The sequence below is a fragment of the Pseudoliparis swirei genome, chromosome 22, assembly GCF_029220125.1.
Source record: "Pseudoliparis swirei isolate HS2019 ecotype Mariana Trench chromosome 22, NWPU_hadal_v1, whole genome shotgun sequence".
Lineage (NCBI taxonomy): Eukaryota > Metazoa > Chordata > Actinopteri > Perciformes > Liparidae > Pseudoliparis > Pseudoliparis swirei.
In genome coordinates this window covers 8,589,374-8,607,130 of record NC_079409.1, presented here as the reverse complement: position 1 = coordinate 8,607,130, position 17,757 = coordinate 8,589,374, and the positions used below count along the sequence as shown (strand labels likewise).

General features: G+C 44.8%; 1 protein-coding gene across 2 annotated transcripts in view; it reads right to left on the bottom strand.

The window, feature by feature from the left end:
• The window catches only part of bcam (basal cell adhesion molecule (Lutheran blood group)), a 45,512-nt gene that overhangs the window by 6,949 nt on the left and 20,806 nt on the right, over positions 1–17,757 (bottom strand). For both annotated transcript variants that reach the window (XM_056443982.1, XM_056443983.1), the window contains exons 2-12: positions 8,331–8,461; positions 7,961–8,174; positions 5,837–5,910; positions 5,624–5,720; positions 5,350–5,532; positions 4,530–4,651; positions 4,199–4,340; positions 3,582–3,697; positions 2,228–2,369; positions 1,260–1,384; positions 546–687 (exon numbers count right to left, since the gene is read on the bottom strand). In XM_056443982.1, the coding sequence (XP_056299957.1) occupies positions 546–687; positions 1,260–1,384; positions 2,228–2,369; positions 3,582–3,697; positions 4,199–4,340; positions 4,530–4,651; positions 5,350–5,532; positions 5,624–5,720; positions 5,837–5,910; positions 7,961–8,174; positions 8,331–8,461 (1,488 nt within the window). The remainder of the gene's footprint in view (positions 1–545; positions 688–1,259; positions 1,385–2,227; positions 2,370–3,581; positions 3,698–4,198; positions 4,341–4,529; positions 4,652–5,349; positions 5,533–5,623; positions 5,721–5,836; positions 5,911–7,960; positions 8,175–8,330; positions 8,462–17,757) is intronic.

The following is a 17,757-nucleotide window of genomic DNA, read 5'->3' as shown; positions in this document are numbered from 1 at the left end:
TAAATGTGCGATTCAAAGTTTGTTGCAGAAAAATCCGATTTTTCTAACCTAGATGATTATACTTTATTATTCTACTATTTAGTCGATTATTGGCATACATCTTGCAATTTGACTTCAAATCTCCATCTTGATTATTTAACGTCACTTTTTTAGTGTCAGTCAGATTTATCGACCGTATTCCACATTCCAGTTACTCTTCACCAAAATGTGCCCGAGCTTTAGAACTAGCGTGTGTGGTGCCACTCGTTTTTCCTTCAGTGATGCATTAATCTCCATTTAGTAAACACTAAAAACCCCGACACACCACTCCGGAGTAACTGTAACTCCTTTACTACCCACCTCTGATGATGACGAGGGTGACTGAGTAATCTGCTCAATCTAATTCTCCTAAAAGTGATTGAGCAAAAAACCTGTCGCCACATAAAATGTTCGCTGTCATTCAAAAACAAATCTCTTCGTCACAGCTGATCGTTAAAAGCCTTTAGTGAAGAAAACATGAAGGGAAGGAGGAAGGGAGAGAACGGAGCATCGTCGGTGCCACTGACCTCTCTTGAGAGACACCGGGAGGGTCTTGCTATCTGTTCCGTACTCGTTGTTGACCTCGCAGGTCACCCCGTCCTTCATGACCTCGGCCGTGGCCTTCAGGGTCAGGGCGCTCACCACCTTGTTACCACTCACTGATACCGACTGCAACGGATGAAAGGGAAGGAGATGGAAAGAGGACAACACACGTTTACATATTCCTTCATGTCTTCTTGCAGATCTTTTCGAATTCTTTCTCATCAGCCTCGTTCCTATTATTTTGCACAATCTAGTGATGATTTATTGAATATTTCCTTTCCTGATTCTCACTTAAATATCAAATCTGATCTAGAAAACCGTCACTTGTGAAAGCTTAATTATCTCTTCCCTTTGATCCCTATTTGCTTCTAAAATGATCAAATGTTCCAGAAGGATCATTAAAGTTTGATTTCACTTTATTTTAAAGTAATATTTCAACCATACAAAGCTGTATTCACCCATGTACTTTTCTTTAAAGCTCCTTTTTCGAGCATTTTCCTTTCAACTATATCACATCAAAATGAAATATGAGAATAAAATATTACTTTCCATCGTCCTGAAAGCTGTTTCTGAACCTCCTTTTTCTATCGCCTTAGAAGTTCAACAACCAGCGTCGCAAGATCTTCATACGTTATGAAACTTCACATCTTGTCTTCACTTCACGCGTGTGTGATTTGACCGTGTTGTGACCTTCGTACCTCTTTCCCTGATGGCTTCCAGGTGAACTGAGGGGCAGGGAAGCCGTAGACCGAGCACTTCAGAGTCACCGTGTCTCCTTCCATCCCCACCTCTCCAACGGCGGGGGTCTCGATCATCGGCTTTCCTGGAAAGGAACAAGGGGACATTTCATAAAAACACCGGAGCGAACGTTTAGACACATACACACACACACACACACAATATATTATACATTATACAATGAATTAACTTCAACGAAATGAAACGTGTTTATTTTAAGTTCAGGACAACATGTAAGTTGATTCTACTAAACTACTGTATGGTATTGTGGAACAATGCCCTCATGGTTTCATCCCATATTGAAACTAAACTATAGTAGGAAGCCACACCTGCTCTCCGTTGCGTTTATGAACTACACAACTTCCTTCCTCTGACTGAAACAATACCGAGTACACCCAAACACCGACCATTGTTATTATTGTGTGTGCTTGTGTGTGTGTGTATGTGAGGTTGGGGCATAGGGTGGGTAATGTAGAAAAATATTATTTCCCTTTGCTTCCAATTGAGTATCACGGGCTTTTTACTTAACCCTCCTGTTACATTTAGGGTCAATTTGACCCCATTCAATGTTTAATGTCGGTGTTCTTTCGGGTCAATTTGACCCCAGGCTGTTTTTCACTGTCAAACATATAGGAAATATCAACTTTTTTATATATTTAAAGGGCTATTTAGGTAGTCAACAAACAAACATAAAGTACCAAACTTGGAAAACAATATTAATTCTAATAATTTTCTGGAGGTTTTAATTGCTGGGGTCAAATTGACCCCAAGGGTAAAATATGTCAGTAAATATAAAGGTAACAGGAGGGTTAAACATTGAATGGGGTCAAATTGACCCCAAGGTAACAGGAGGGTTAAGTGTTGTCCAAACACTGTGTTGTTGGTTTTCCTGAACTAGGCTGTGCACGTGTTTCCGCAGGTGTGTTACCTTTGACAGTGAGGTTGACACCAGCCTGAGCAGTCAGTCCTGGCACAGATGGCACAGCTCCAACACACATGTACTCTCCAGCTTTATCGTAGGAAACCTCCTTTATTGACAGCATGCCGTCCTGTGAGAGCATCTCAGAGCCCTGGAGGAACACACACACACACACACACACACACAGAAATAAAACCAACTGCAGTCACGCCATCAGCCCGCACTTCTTTCGTTGTATTCTCTGCATGTGAATACGGGACTAGAACAGCATTGTGAATATCTAGTTCGAAGGCAGACTGCCACGGTGGGAAAAAGAAGCTTCACACACACTGGTCCAGAGAGCAGTGTTAACAGATCAAAGTCCGTCCTCCACGATGAACCTCTTGCAATTCCTCTCGACTCTTCCTCGTAGGAATCCTTCTTACGGAGCACAAACACGTTCTCTACTCGGAGAACCAGCAGTCTGGGAGCTTCTGTCGCACCCAGGAGACACAACACCAGACACACAGGCTGCATCACACAGGCTCAGCACAGGAGGAACACGTGGAGAAGAGACGATGAATACCAAAACACAGAAAGAAAAACACCGCCGCCGTCACGCTGATGAGTGGTTTTCCAACGTAAACAAATTGTTTTGCTATCTTAACTGGAGGAAATACATTTATAGCACACCGTTTGTCGTATTATCTTTCACCCATTGCACACACACTCAAAACTGTGAATTATCTATCACCCTAATCAGCTGCTGCCGTTCGAGCATGTTTACATTTCACTCAGACGTGAAGTTTTCCGGCTGCTCCTGTCAAACAGAAATCATTTATGACATGAACTAAGCTTCCCTGTTCAGTTTTGGATTCATGATGAATTACATAACGTGTCATTAGCATTGGCGCTCACACCAAACGGAACAGACACCAGTGTCTGCTCTCCAGTTGCTGCAATTGGACACAACACAATGCAGCTTGTGTTAGCCGGGCCTTGAGGGGAGCGCCTGATCCAAAGGCTCTTGTGTTGGGTGCCAGCTGCACACTAAGTTAGTTCAGTATGTGTCACATTGTGAAATGATGTCCTATCCAATGAAGAAAGGTAGCCTTGTGGAGAATGTTGCATCGAAAATGAACCAGAATCCTCAAATGAACCAATCTGGATCCCCAGGAAGGACTGAATTCTGGTTCAACATCCAGCCAGTGCTGATACTAGTTCAGGAAGACCGATCTGAGTTTTACAACTGTTATCGAGGAGTGCTCAGAAATAATTCTGTGGACAGATGCCGAAAAGAGCAACGCCCTTTATTCCTAGAAATACATCACGAGTGAGACCAAAAGGAGAAGGGAATTGAGTTTGAGAAAGAAATGGAGCGCACCTTTTTCCATTGAACGGTGTGCGTGGCGGAGGCCTTGGTCTTGCACTGCCACTCCACGTTGTCCCCCAGCATGACGACTTGAGGCCCGGCAGGGGTCACACTCACCGGGTCGATGTCTGGCGTCGAGAAAATGGAAAGAGAGGGAGGAAGGCACATGAAACATGAGGCCTTCTGTACATTCTACGGAGTTAAAGAAGTGCCATTTGAAATCCAAAAGCTTCTCATCCCATGTCATCATTTACCGTGAGCAGCCGAATTCCTGCGAAGGCTGATGCATTTAATCTGAAGTGAAGCCCATTCCGTAGCCAAATTAAAGTATATTGCATGCTATTTCTGGGCTATCTCCGCTTAATAAGTGCGATAAAATCAAATTACGGAGTGTAGTTGGGATAACATTAAAGTAACAGATGAACTGTGAACAATTGAATTGGATATCAGCCCCCTGAAAGGATTCCATTCAAGCTCTTTCCATTGTAACCCTTTTAATTCTATGACTTAGTGATGAAAAGAAGGGCTTACTGCACAAATAGGAAGTAAATTGTTTTTCTGCATTTACTAAATTCTGCAGTTGTGTGTGTGTGTGCGTGTGTGTGTGTGTGTGTCTTTGGCTCACTCACAGTTGACAGAGAGGTTGATGATTCCACTCAGGTCAGCGTCCAGGTTATCGAAATCTGTGGCTGTGCACTTGTACACACCATATTCTGTGCGCTTGATAGATTTCAGCAACAGGATACCACCCTGACCAGAGATGGCCTTTCCCTGAGGTTGGAAGGGTGGGGATTGGCAGAGAGCGAGAGAGAGAAAGAGAGAGAGAGAGAGACAAGTAAAGATTGAGCGAGAGACTAACTAAGATGAACAAATTTTTATGACAAGTTGGCATTCACAGAAGAAAACAGAAAACAAGAAAAAGGCTCTTTCTCTTCCAGACAAACGGAGAAAGACACGCACGTCTTTCGTGAAGTCAAACTCCGGCTGAGGGTTTCCATCGGTCTCACACTTCATGGTGACGGCGTCGCCCTCTTTGATTGGATCGGTGTTGAGAAGGGAAAAGGTCGCTTTCTCGGAGGGATCTACATGAACAAGAACAGACATGGAACGGGTGAGAATTCCTTCTTTGGATACATTCACGCGACAGTCTGTCATCAATCAGAGATGTGAAGGCATTCCGGGGGGGGGGGGGGGGGTGTAGTTTCCCAGTACCTCCTCTTTCCTTGCTTCATCCCTCTTCTTGAGCTGAATATTAAATTCTATGACAATGTTTAGCAGGAGGAACTACAGCTGCTTGTGTATATTGTTCAAAGGGCGTATGTTTTATGTCAAAGTGAAACAGTAACACGGGGATGGAGGAAAAGGTTAAATCCTAGATACCGTGACTTTTCCTCTATTGCCAGCAGCATGTTGACCTTTTTGGCTTTTAGTGAAACAAAAGCTATTGCCATGAAATTGTGTAGAGACAGTCATGTTCCTCTCAAGATCACTGGCTGTTAATATCATACGATCAAATTAAAACGTTACATTCGATTGAAATACCTGCAGGCCTGATGGCATCGCTCTCAGGCTCAGATGTCATTTGCTATTACTGCTAATTAGGACATGTTGGCATGCTAAATGGAAAAACAATGTACGGCATTAAAGAAGTCAATCGTGAAATAACATCCAGACTGTAAACAAGGTAAACAGAGAGCATGACTCTGTCCACAGGAGACACAATCCACCCGCCAGCAGCTGCAAAGCTCACGAATTCAAAAAGTCTCGTCCGTCCACTCACAGTTGAGGTTGAGGGTGATGGGGTCAGACTTCTTCTCTTTGATCTGGTCTCCTGGCATGCTGTACTCCACGGTGCACTGAAACACAGAGTCCTTGTCCGCCTTTTTGAGCTGCATGTACAGGGTGCTCTTGACAGTGGACAGACCAGAGGCCTCCTTCACCACGGAGGAGATCATGTTGGTCTCTGACAGAGGGGAGAGGGCAAGCAGGTTATCTTCTGGTCGTGTGGACCTTATCCTTTTGTTTGTTCAGAACATTCTAACAATGGCACATACTCTCTTTCCTGTCCTTGACCTCAGGGAGGGGCTGGTCATCTTTGAACCAGATGATTCTTGGCTGGGGATGTCCGTTCATTGTCACGCAGGTACCGATCTGATACACATGGAAGAATGCAGGCGACTGAATATGTGGGTCGTGCGTGTTCGCGCGAAGTCAAAAACTCACACACACAGGATGCAGATCCAGTCATAAGAATTGTGCTCACACACCTCGGAGCTGGTCTCCTCTCCCACAGAAATGGCCTGACTCGACGGCTTTTTGAGTTCTGGCTTCTCGGGAGCAACTGAGACGGAACAAGGGGATGGGGAGGGGGTCGGGGGGTTATTATCATTACATTACAGTTCACTAAAAGGAAAACATTTAACGTATAGACACACTCGCTCCACTTGGACAAATGCAGTGCGATTCACACGCTTGCTGACCTTGTTGATTAAGTCAAGCCGTAAATATCCGGCCTCACGTGATTCCAGTGGGACTTGGTTCACACGAGCCGATAAGCGTCAAATAACAACAGCAGCGGTCCTCCTCTCACTGGCTCGCAGACGTACAACCACAGGTGGAAGTATTCCCTCCAGCTTCTCTGCGTTATTCCCGAGCTCACTTGTTCACATGCAAGGTCATCTTCTCACTGCCGGCAGCTGTTGACTGCTTGAACAAATAAACAGGCGATGGGTATTCCTCTCTCTGTCTCACTCTCGTCTGTGTTTCGTCCTTTTTGTTACGCTGCTCAGAAAACGGCTGGTTTATTTCCATAACCACTCCCCTTCCATATACCACCCTGATATATTGGGCGGAATAAAGGTTTTTAGCAATTATGGAATAATGTTGAAATAGAAGTAAGAATGGTGAACTCCTTTTTGTTTTTTAAGGGAATTATTTATTTAAAAAATCTTGAGTTATAAATGTAATTAAAAACGGATTAATATGGAAGATGTATGTGGTAGTATATATAAATATATTTTGTTTTTTATCTTGTTTATTGTTGTTTTGTTGTTGTTTTATTTTCTTCTTTATTTTATATTAATTTTCTGATTTATTTTGATTTCAATTTAGGATAGGAATTTATAAGCATTTTTTGCTTCTACCTATACCTTTTCAGTCTTTCTCTTTTGTATATTTTATAGGATAATATTGGATTGTATTTGATTTGATTGACTGAATAAAAAATAAAAAATAAAAAAATACAAACAAAACAATTTTAAATAGAGAGGCAGAGTTATTTTTCAAGTTTGGACTCGCATACTGTTTCCCCACTTCATTGTCGGCCTCCTGAGAGAGAAACCAGGCGATCACTGCTAACCCTCGGGAGACTTTATAACTCAGTTTGATTAAGTTAAGGCAGGAAAGACGCACTATAAATATTTCCCTATCGAGTCAAGTGGTCAAATGTGGACACTGAATAATTGTTGGTTTGTGAGACAGGCATTAAGTACATCTAAAAGGGCCGTTGTCAAATAGCACTGTGTTGAGGTTTGCTCGAGCACTAACTTCCCACTCACAATTAATAGCTTAATTTATGAGACTGCTTTAAACCTCAGAGCCTCTGAGTGCATCAATGTTAATGGTAAACTGGGAAGCTCTTGTTTTGACCAGAGTAAGGCTTGTTTTGCTATTCTCCCGACACAAATCCTCCCTCTTTACAGTGATTGATCAGGCCAATCAAAAATGCAAATGAATTGTATTTATTTTGGTTATGCCGCTAAATGAGAAGTATGATTGATGTCTGCTCGGGGTTTCTGAGGGAGGGGACCCTGCAGAAAGGGCCAGCCCTTGGCGACTTGGTGATAAATCTGGACCGTTATTAAGGTGAGATATGAGACATGACAGGTGGGATTGAACTAGTCAACAACAATTGTGTCAAGAGTGATTAGATTTTAGTTAATTGACCTCTGGGGAACTTCTCATAGGAAACAGGGAACCTCAGGGTTTGAAAAAGGTGTGAAAGTGTTCTACACGGGAAATACAAATTAGCTAAAGCCTGCCCTACTTTTGACACGTGGACAATTGTGACAAATCATGCTTTATGGTAGCCGACTACATAAGGAGGTTTTGCATGGACGAACTCCGAGTACGGTACATGTGAAAAGCAATCTGAAAATGAATTACATGCATTAGGTACAATTAAGCCACTTCTAAATGGAAGTATGCATGAACACACACACACACACACACAGAGATCTAATTAGAGCCTTAAACCTTTAGTGGCAGTGACAGTAACACACCCAATCATAAAGTCCACTCATTGATAACTGATGTGTTAGTGAGGGGGATCCTCTTTGAAAAGGTCCCTTTGAGGTCATTTAAAAAGGTCAAAAGGACCATGGCAGACTCACAGAAGACTTTGAGCATCGTGGAGGCATCTCCAACCCCATTGGGGCCAGCGGTGACCTGGCAGAAGAAGACGAGCTCGTCGGCGGGTTGAACAGAGGAGATGGTCAAGGAGAAGTCCTCCCCGATAGTGACCCGCCCAGTCAGAAGGGTGCCTTCATCGCTTTTTCCCACGCCACCCTGGGAGAAAGCCACGCGCGTCCTGGTTCCACCCTCCTCCTGGATGTATGGACAGGTCGAGGGAGATGTAGAAAGAGGGCGGAAGAAACATGGGGAGCAATGGAAGAAGGAGAAATAAGACAAAGAAACAGCAATCAGGAAGAGAAAATGCAAATAAATGAAAGAGTAAAATCTAAAGATCTGGAAATGACTTACAATGTACCACTCCACGACAGTGTTGCTGGGTGTTGGTGGTGAGACGGTGTATGTGCAGGGCAGCTTGGCAGTCCCTCCTTTCAGCACCTCCACTTTCGGAGTCACGCTCACCGTCACAGCTCCACCGCAAACTGCAGAGAAGAACACGCCAGAGAGAGAATAAGATGAACGCCTCACGCACAGGACGGGCAGTCATGTGTCAACGTGTGGCATCAATACCAGATATGACATGACAGGGATGCAACAAGTCTGCATCCAAACAGACAACAGCGGACGTTTGCAGCAAAGGATAACGGGCTCCACGGATCAGTATTCCCTTGAAGGTCGATGAACTGCAGTAAAAACTGTTTCAGGACCACCGAGGGAAGCTCGAGGGCCCTCGTCACTGTCGGCGTTCTCCATTCAAAGAGACGATTAGGATGCATACATTGTCCCATATACCAATGGGAGAGAGTACAGGATGGACCCACTGGTTTCAGTGGGGAGAGGGAACCCATTAACTCTCTAACACTCCACACAACCGAGATATGGAGAAACAAGGTCACGAGGTGATTGCATTACAGAGGAGAGGTGGGGGGGAAGAGGAAGAGGAAGGACGGAGAACTAGAGGAAGGGAAGGAGCTCCATTTGTGCTAATGAAGTCACTGCAGTGTCATAAATCCTGGTCCAGGAACGCATGAGTCCACTGTGTGGTGAGTGGGAGGCCCTGATGTCGGGAAAAGAAAGGACAGCGTTGTTCAATGAAGTTATCGTCATATGGACGGCATATTCCAGAGTCCATACCGTTTGATATGAACGACCGCTTGGCAGGCTCGTGGGACAGCCTCCATGGGAATAAACTACAACTCGATTGTTTGAATAAAGTAAATACTGGATGCATCAGGAAAACAACCGTCAACAAACACTGACAACATGAAGTGAATTATGGTGAAAAAAAGAAATAAATCTACACTGAATTCAATATATATATATATAGAAATATGTATATATATATTTATATATATATATATGTATATATAAATATATGTTTTTTTTCTTCTTCTTCTGAACACAAGTATAGCTAATAAATAACACAGCCCCATACTCTATATTAACATAAATTAATCATGTCATCAATTTCTGGACTACAAAATCCACACTTAAATAATGTATTTGTTGTGCAAAGCCGAGAGTGAGGAGGAAATCCTTCTGGGAATCCTGGCGGGTCGACCGGGTAGTTTTAATATCCGGGCAGAGAAATGCAGAAGGGGGAAATGAAAGAGTTTTTGCTCAACATGTTCAAAGGGAGAGGGGGTTGAGCTGAGGGACGGCCACCTTGTTATCACCTCACCGAGAGGAGGAAAGAGAGCGAAGGATGCAAGGAAATGAGAGAAGGCAGAGAGTTCATGAAGAGGAGATAACAGGAAGTGCTGTCAAAAATACAACGTGTGTGTATGCGTGAGACACATTCCACCAGGGTCAGACGCTGAGATTCCCCGTGACCCACAAATCACACAGAGGTCAAAGGTCAGTCAAGCATGGGCATTTGATGAAATGTCTCTTTCCAGCATTCCTTCTCTTCTTCAGTTACTTTTTCACTTCCCTCTATTTTCATCCGGCCCGTCACACTAACCCCTCTCGAAATATTTTGTTCGACAAGCTCAGCCCTCAAGTGAAACATTAGTTTTGCAAACCGGGTCTCATGCTCCGAGTCTGCAAGAGGGATGCAGCCCAAAAGAAAATCCTCTTTTGTTTTCCACGCCAACACAAACAGGGAGACAGACAAGCGAAAGTACGGATGTGCGAGTAAACCGAGAGCTGCGCTTTTAGGCAGGGACTCAGGATTTAAGAGTCCCGCTAAATGGTGCATGGGAAAAATACACACACATACCACATTAAATCAAGTGACTTACTGGCACATGAAAGCCCAAATCTCAACCCAGTTACTTTCTCAAGTAATCTGGTTTTGGCACAAATCTCCAGATTAAAGTGACAGTTCAACCCAGAATAAAAGACGTATTGTTCCTCTAAACTCGAGAGCTTTTTATCAGGGTAGATTTTTTTGGAGATATTGGCTGAAGATGTCTGTCTTCTCTACAATATAATGGGACTATATTCTTGATGCTAAAAGCACTAAAAAAAATACATTAATTTAGATTATTTCTTCTGATGTTTTTTACATTTCGGGGTGAACTTTAAGGTTGGACACTGGTTGTGAGAAATGTAGTTTTCTATAATGTACACATTAAATATATCATCACCTCAGTGTGAAGCCATGGTATTTCATGTTGGCAATTATGTGCTGGGTACACATTTTGTATATTCTACTTGCAAGTACTACACAATGAATCACATTCACTTCCTGTGAATAACACAGCGGTCTGCATGGGTCATATTTTATGCACATTTTCCAGTCTCTGACACAAATTTGCCAGACATAATGGAATATAAATAAAATCGCTGAATCCTCACTTTTAAATCAGCATCCTCTTTCGTGGGATATTAATAGTCACCTAAAAGTGACACAGAACAAATTTCAGTTTTTAATGTTTAGTATCTGACATAAGCAGAAACATTTTCATTTGTTAACTGGGTTTGCTCAGTTACTGAGCTACCGAGAGGCATTTAAAAAAAATAACATGCTGAAAATGAGAGAGAGAGAGAGGCCGGGGCTTTATGAGGGTGGGGGGGCTGCTAGCTTCATGGGGGTCTCATTAGCTGACGCAGGCCGGATAATCGGATTTAGCCAAAGAGAGGGAAAGTGTGTGTGAGGTGGTGTGCGATGGGGTGCGTGACCGCGTAGAAAGACAGATGGAAACTAGACGGTCAGACTGACCTGTACACACACACACACACACACACTCTATTACAGTATATCTATAATGCATGTGATATTTATGAGCAACTGAATGAACCACCCCAAAAAGCTACGGTTGAGTACAGTGTGTGTGTCGAAAAAATAAGACGCAAGTCTGCAGTCAAAGTGGCATGGCAGAGTGTAGGAGACCCGGAGCGTCGTGTCAGTCCCACATCTACTGAAAAGTTAATGTGCAACCATCTTTCATACTCTCTCTGTGTCTCCTCCTGCTGCCTTCTTCTCTGAGCCTGCATCTCGTTCACCCTCGCTCTGTCTTTCACACACACACACACACACACACACACACACCGACGGGGCGAGCGTCCCTCATTATGAAAAGAAGCAGCTGCATCCTCTCTCCTGTCCTCTTCTCCTCTCTTGTTCTCCCCTCACCTACTGTCGTAGTCTGGACATCAAACCAGGAGCCTCCGTCTCTTTATCCCTCGTTCTCAAAGAGCATTCTTTAATACCCGGCGCACACACTCACTCGGGTGTCTCGTCGTCTGCGCACGTGCGTGTTCGAAAGACAGAAAGAGAATGCGAGATAGCATCGGAAAGGCACAAAGGAAATAAGAAAAGAGGGAGAACGAGAGGGTGAGAGAATAACACTCGTTTGTGTGTGTGTGTGGAGACCCAGTCTTACCCACATGGCTGTCACCCCACGAGATCCTATTTATGAAGCCACCATGAACCTCCTTTCACCGATAGCGCCTGCTTTGTCTCCCTGCTAAGCCAAACACCGCTCCTTCTACTGTACACACCACCCAGATGACGGTGCCAGGGGAAAGTTAGATCTCAGTCAGCGGGCGTCACGGAGACAGAGCATGCATCTCTGCAGTGTGTCACAAGGTGTGTGTAGCTGGGTCCGTGTGCTCGTGTGGGGCCTAACAGGATGAGGGGCTCGGACTGCTGGCAAAGCAAACGGCGTCCCGTCGCAGAAGACGGATTCAAAGTCACGAGAGCCGAGTCACCTTCAGCGTTCGAATAAGACGACGCGCGACAATAACTTCCTCGGTTTCCTCCAGCACTTTCCTCTGATCAGCCCCTCTTGTGATGGTTTCTCAAGAGCTGCATGCATACTTCACGTGAAGGGTTCACAGAGTCTGCATGCCGATGTGCCTTCAGGCTTTTTATCTGGTTTCTGTTCTGTGATGGTGAACGGAGTATCTTTGAGTTGTGGACAAAACAAGACATCTGCAGTTTTACTTTTTTTTATTTTTTAAATGTTACCTTTAAAAAAAATTATACACAACAACACTCCAAAACCTAAAGAGAGTATGCAAGACGATAAAAGCAGTTGAGAAACTAGACCCATGCAAGTATATCTTTTTGTATGATCAAAAATAGTCACAGATCAATTTTCTTGAGTTCAAATAATCATGTTTACTCTGCAAGTTTCAGATGCCAGTGTCGATAGTGAGGACACCATCATGTGTTTTCAGTAGAAGCTTCTGGAGAATCTCTCCTGCAGGCGACACCGGGAGTCTCGCTCTTCATCACAGGCTGAGTGAGAGGATGTAAACAGGGTTACTTTGTGGTGATGCCAACGACTGCAATGAATTGCCGAGCTATAAAAGCATTCCCACAAGTGTAAGTGTGGCTTCAGTCCCACCACAGACCCCATGTGAATGACTCACTGACAGTATCGTGGAGGCAGCAGGGCGTGGCAGGTTGCCCTCTGCTCTCACACAGATGATGGCCTGTTAACCATGCGGACTGGATCCGGCGAAAATCTCGTGTTCACGGGCCTTTCATATTCGCAGTGAGTTTCATTTTAGCGGACAAACCCGATCCATCTCAGAAATGTGCCTGAGAGTGCCGGAACAGAGAGAGGCTCGTTGTGAGTGGTATTTGTAAATAATACAGTTGTGGTTGGACACAAGTTGTATTGGGTTTGTCTCATAGTTTGAATCGCTGGCCGTTTTGAATGAGCAGTGGCCCGAGTGTGTATATATAAATATATATATATATTTATATATATATATACTGTATGTTGTATGGGGAGGGGGGAAGCAGGGGGCAGGCTAGGTCAGACTACCAGTGTCGAGGTGTGTCCATGTAAGGCCTGGAGTCCATCAACGTCTGACTCATGAGACAAAAACAGGTGCAGCATTGGAACAGCAGCTGCCACCCCCTACCCCCCAAACACACACACACACTCACACACACACACACACACACTGCAATGGATGCCACAAGTCAAAGGAAAGGGAGGGAGTGAGGGATACAGTCACAGTAAGACACAAAGATGATTGACAGGGGAAGAGAGAGAGAAGAAAGAAAGAGAGAGAGGGAGGAAGTTTCCCAATTCTCTAGAATGTGCTGAACATGTTTGGAGAAGTAGAACTTTTTGCAACCAAGGAGACAACAAATAGAAATGGATACATTGTCTGTCTCCATGGTTACTTCTCATCCGCCACGCATTCTGCTGTCAGTGGTGACCTGTCGGTGTCCTGCTCGGTGCTGACCTTTGAGAGGGAAGCCCTGATATGCATCTTATGCTAATTAGAATTAGAATCTTGCGGACATATGATGAGTAGAATTCCAGGGAGAAAAGGCCAGAACACAATGAACACAACATAAGTACGTTTGTGTACACAGATATATCAAAAATAATTATGTGTTTTGAAATGTCAAAATTGTCCCGAACAATGCAAATCAACATTCTGCCAAGAAAACGATTCAGTAATAAGTTTGTTCTTCGCAAAAAACGAGTGAATAATAACCATAAAGGATTTGTAGGTGACCTTTTTACAGTATGAATCTAGATTTGCTTATGATGTTCTATAAGAAAGGAAATTACACCAAGTGGGACGAATACAGTAGCTATAATACTTAATTGGCCTGCTCCCGAAACCAATTCTTGTTTTTATGGTATTTTCTTGCTGATTGTGGTACTTGGGGGGAGACGGGGCGGGTGACCGGTCTGTTATGACATCTTAATCAAAGAGCATTTGAAGTGAAAAGAAACTCCTGCAAGTTCACAACTCGGATGACTCCCGTCACATGCCTCACAAGAAACATTTGACAAACTTTTACAGCTTAATTTTTTGGGGGGATGGCGTGACTCAGAGGCACCAATTACAGCAATCAGAGGATCCTCCTCAGTTTTATAAATCTCACCTGACATTTCACAAGCCAGTCCAAAGCCTCTGCCGCCGTCACTCCCCCAGCAGACAGTGGAGGTCGATTGTGCTTCGGAGATCAAATCTGGGCTTCTAATTGGAGTCAAACACAATAATATCTTTGGCGCTCGGGTTTTATTGCTCGGTGGAACCCGGGTGGCCTCGTCTTTTGCCCGTTTTTCACGAGTGTTCTGTGTGACATGTCGGGAAAGGGCGGAGGTGTGCCGTGATTAAAAGGTGAGATAGGCCGATCCCGGATGTTCAGACGCCACATGCACTGGCAGCGCAATCACAGGATATGAGGGTGGGGGGGGGGCCGTCTGTCTTCCTGTCAGGGCTTGTACCGATGCACCTCCTGAGGAGAAGTCAGATTCACACCTGGGACCCTGCAGCAGCCCGCACACACACACACACACACACACACACACACACACACACACACACACACTCAGGCTGTGGAGGTCATGTGCGTGTTTTACCACGTTGGTTATTTACTGCGACTAAAGCCACCAGCGATGTGTGTCCGCTCGAGACGGGGAGAAGGAGAGACTTTCGGGGGGGGGGGATAGATTTGATCATTGGTTTTATACGAATCCTGTAACCTTTTTATTGTCCTTTTTTCCCCCGTCTTCCGCAGTTTTTGCATTCGCTCCATTCGTCCCTTCCGTCGTTTCCTCTTTCCTTATTCAAAGCTTTGAATGAGGGTCGTGTGATTCGCACTTCATTCATGTGTTGACTTCATTGGTAGTCACAAGTCAACACGACAAAGGGGAGCTGGAGGCCGGCGTCAGAAAGAGCGAGGACGCGAGTTGAGAAGAGGGCCGATGTTCCCGGGGATTTACGTTGACGTCGACGCAGCCGAGATCTAAAGCTAAGGCGACGAGCGATTCGCCCGGGCGCACATCGGCCTGCCCCGCTACGTCTGGGGCGACTGTGAGTCAGTGGTCAGCAGGTCCGTCTTTCAATCAGGGGGTTGGAGGTTCAATCCCCGCCCTAGTCGATGTGTCCTTGAGCAAGACACTTAACCCTGAGTTGATCCCTGTAGCTGCGTCTACAGTGTATGTAACAGGATTGTAAGTCGCTTTGGATAAAAGCGTCAGCTAAATGACATGTAATGTAATGTCTGCATCCGTCAACAAGCCACAAGCCGTCGCAAAGTTCAGCGAGGCTTCCAATGACGCCCGCCACGCAGCGGGTGTGTGGGTTTCTTTTTGTGCGAAAGTGTCTGCGGCATTCGAGCTGAGGGCGCAGAGGTAACATCACAGCGTGAGCAGTTGCGACAGATAAATCACAGCTCTCCCGGTGTGAGTGTGTGTGTGTGTGTGTTGTGTCATCTCGTGGTGGTTTAGGGCCTCAAGACAAACAGTGTGAAGTGGGCTACAAGGTCGGCCCACTCACACACTCTTTTGTCTACCAGGAGATTCCCCCTCACTGGTCCTGTCGTCTTGGCAACTGGGTGAGAAGTCAACCCCATTCAAACAGGAGAGTTTAGAGCCGTGTGGTCATTGAGTGTGTGTTTCGGGGAGTGTGTGTGTGTGTGGGGGGAGTGGGTGTGTTTGTTTTCGAACATGAGCCATTGAGTCGAGGAGAAGAAAATGAGGACAAGGATAGATGTTAGGAACGAGGAGGAGGAGGAAAACAAAAAGTTGACAGAGTGCATGAGCAGACTATAAATTTATAGCGCTGACATTGCAGTCCTGCGCCCCGCTCTGCGGTTTATAAAGAGATTATAAATAGAGCTATGAATAAGTGAGTCTTGTGAGTTGTCGTGCTGTGCAAGTGCTTCTGCAAAAGTATCGTTGACGTATCGTCTCACTGATGAACCAAAGTATTCACTGAGTGTCCTTCCCCATTAGAGGTAGCGTGGGTACAATTTGAATCATTCCTCACACAGAATAGCTGGGCGATTTCTAAAGCTAATACCTTGAAGCTGACACAACCCGGTGCTATAATATGAGACTCCATTAACAGTGAGTTAGCGAGACAATGGCCGGAGTCGTGCTCCTATTAGAGCTCCCTTTTGGGTCGGAATACAGTGGAGGTAACAAAGAAAGGAGGAGGGGGGGGGGGAAGCAAGGCCAGAGCAGCGAACGACATGCTGGATCGAATCAAAAAAATATGAAGAGGAATTTCATTACTTTTCAAATCAAAGGGCACAAACCAAAGTGGGCTGGCCAATTACCGCTCTGGGTCTCCTCCTGGCTGCCTTTCATTTTTGGAGGGAACTCAATTTGGTGAAAGAAAGAAAGGAGTGAGTGAGTGAGTGTGAGTGTGTGTGAGTGTGTGTGTCCTGAGCGACTAAGAGAGAGAGAACCCAATCAGTAGATGTCACCAAGGGGGCAGAGATGAGAAAAGGTGTTAATATTTAATGTTGCAGGGCCCCTGAATCTGGGCCTCCTTTCCCTCTTCCTTCCACCCTTCTTTGCCTCAGGCACTCCAATTAACACAGCCTGTCCTCCCCTCCCAGTCTTTCTCGCTACTCTCTCCTTCCTTGAAACAGCCCATAGCGAGAGTAAGAAAAAAAAACGACAAAAGATGCGATGAAAAGTTTGGATGAGTTGAGAAGACGAGAGAAGCGTCCGACACAAGAGGACGCTGCTGATGCGAATGCCGGCAGGAGCACAATTGGGGCAATGAGAACGATGACGTGAGGGAAGGAGAGAGTCCCCTGCGTTGATTTTGAATTCCCCTCTGCCTCTGCCCATTCATCAAGGTAAATTAATTGCTTTAATGGGCCGGAATGATATGCGATGTTTGGCAGAGGCAATCTGCTTGGCTTCCATCATGGGGAATCCTAATGAGGGGCCTTCAGTAATGAGAGAAGCAGGAAGAATTATAAATCCCTCACAGGCCTGACAAGAGGATGGATAGATGGATGGATGGATTCTCAAAATGCACCAGAAATAAATGAGTCCTTGTGACGGGGTGAGGCTCAGGCGCAGAGAGAGAGGCTGGACGCAATATAAAGAACAAAAAGTACTCTTTAATGAGGCAAAACAGTTGCAAAACTAGAATGGGCACTCGGTAGAGCGCATACCTTCGCATATCACAAGATTGGGCATTGAATTATGAACATTTTGGCATTAGTTGCATGCCAATTGGACAAAAATGTATCGTGCTATGGTAAAAAAAGAGTTTGACCTTTCCATGACCTTGACCTTTGACCCGATCGATCCCAAAATCTAATCAAATGGTCCCCGGATAATAAACAATCATCCCACCAAATTTCATGCGATTCGGTTCAATACTTTTTTAGTTCTGCGAAAGATTTTGACCTGTTCATTACCTTTGACCCGATCGATCCCAAAATCTAATCAACTGGTCCCCGGATAATAAACAATCATCCCACCAAATTTCATGCGATTCGGTTAAATACTTTTTGAGTTCTGCGAATGATTTTGACCTGTTCATGACCTTTGGCCTTTGACCCGATCGATCCCAAAATCTAATCAACTGGTCCCCGGAT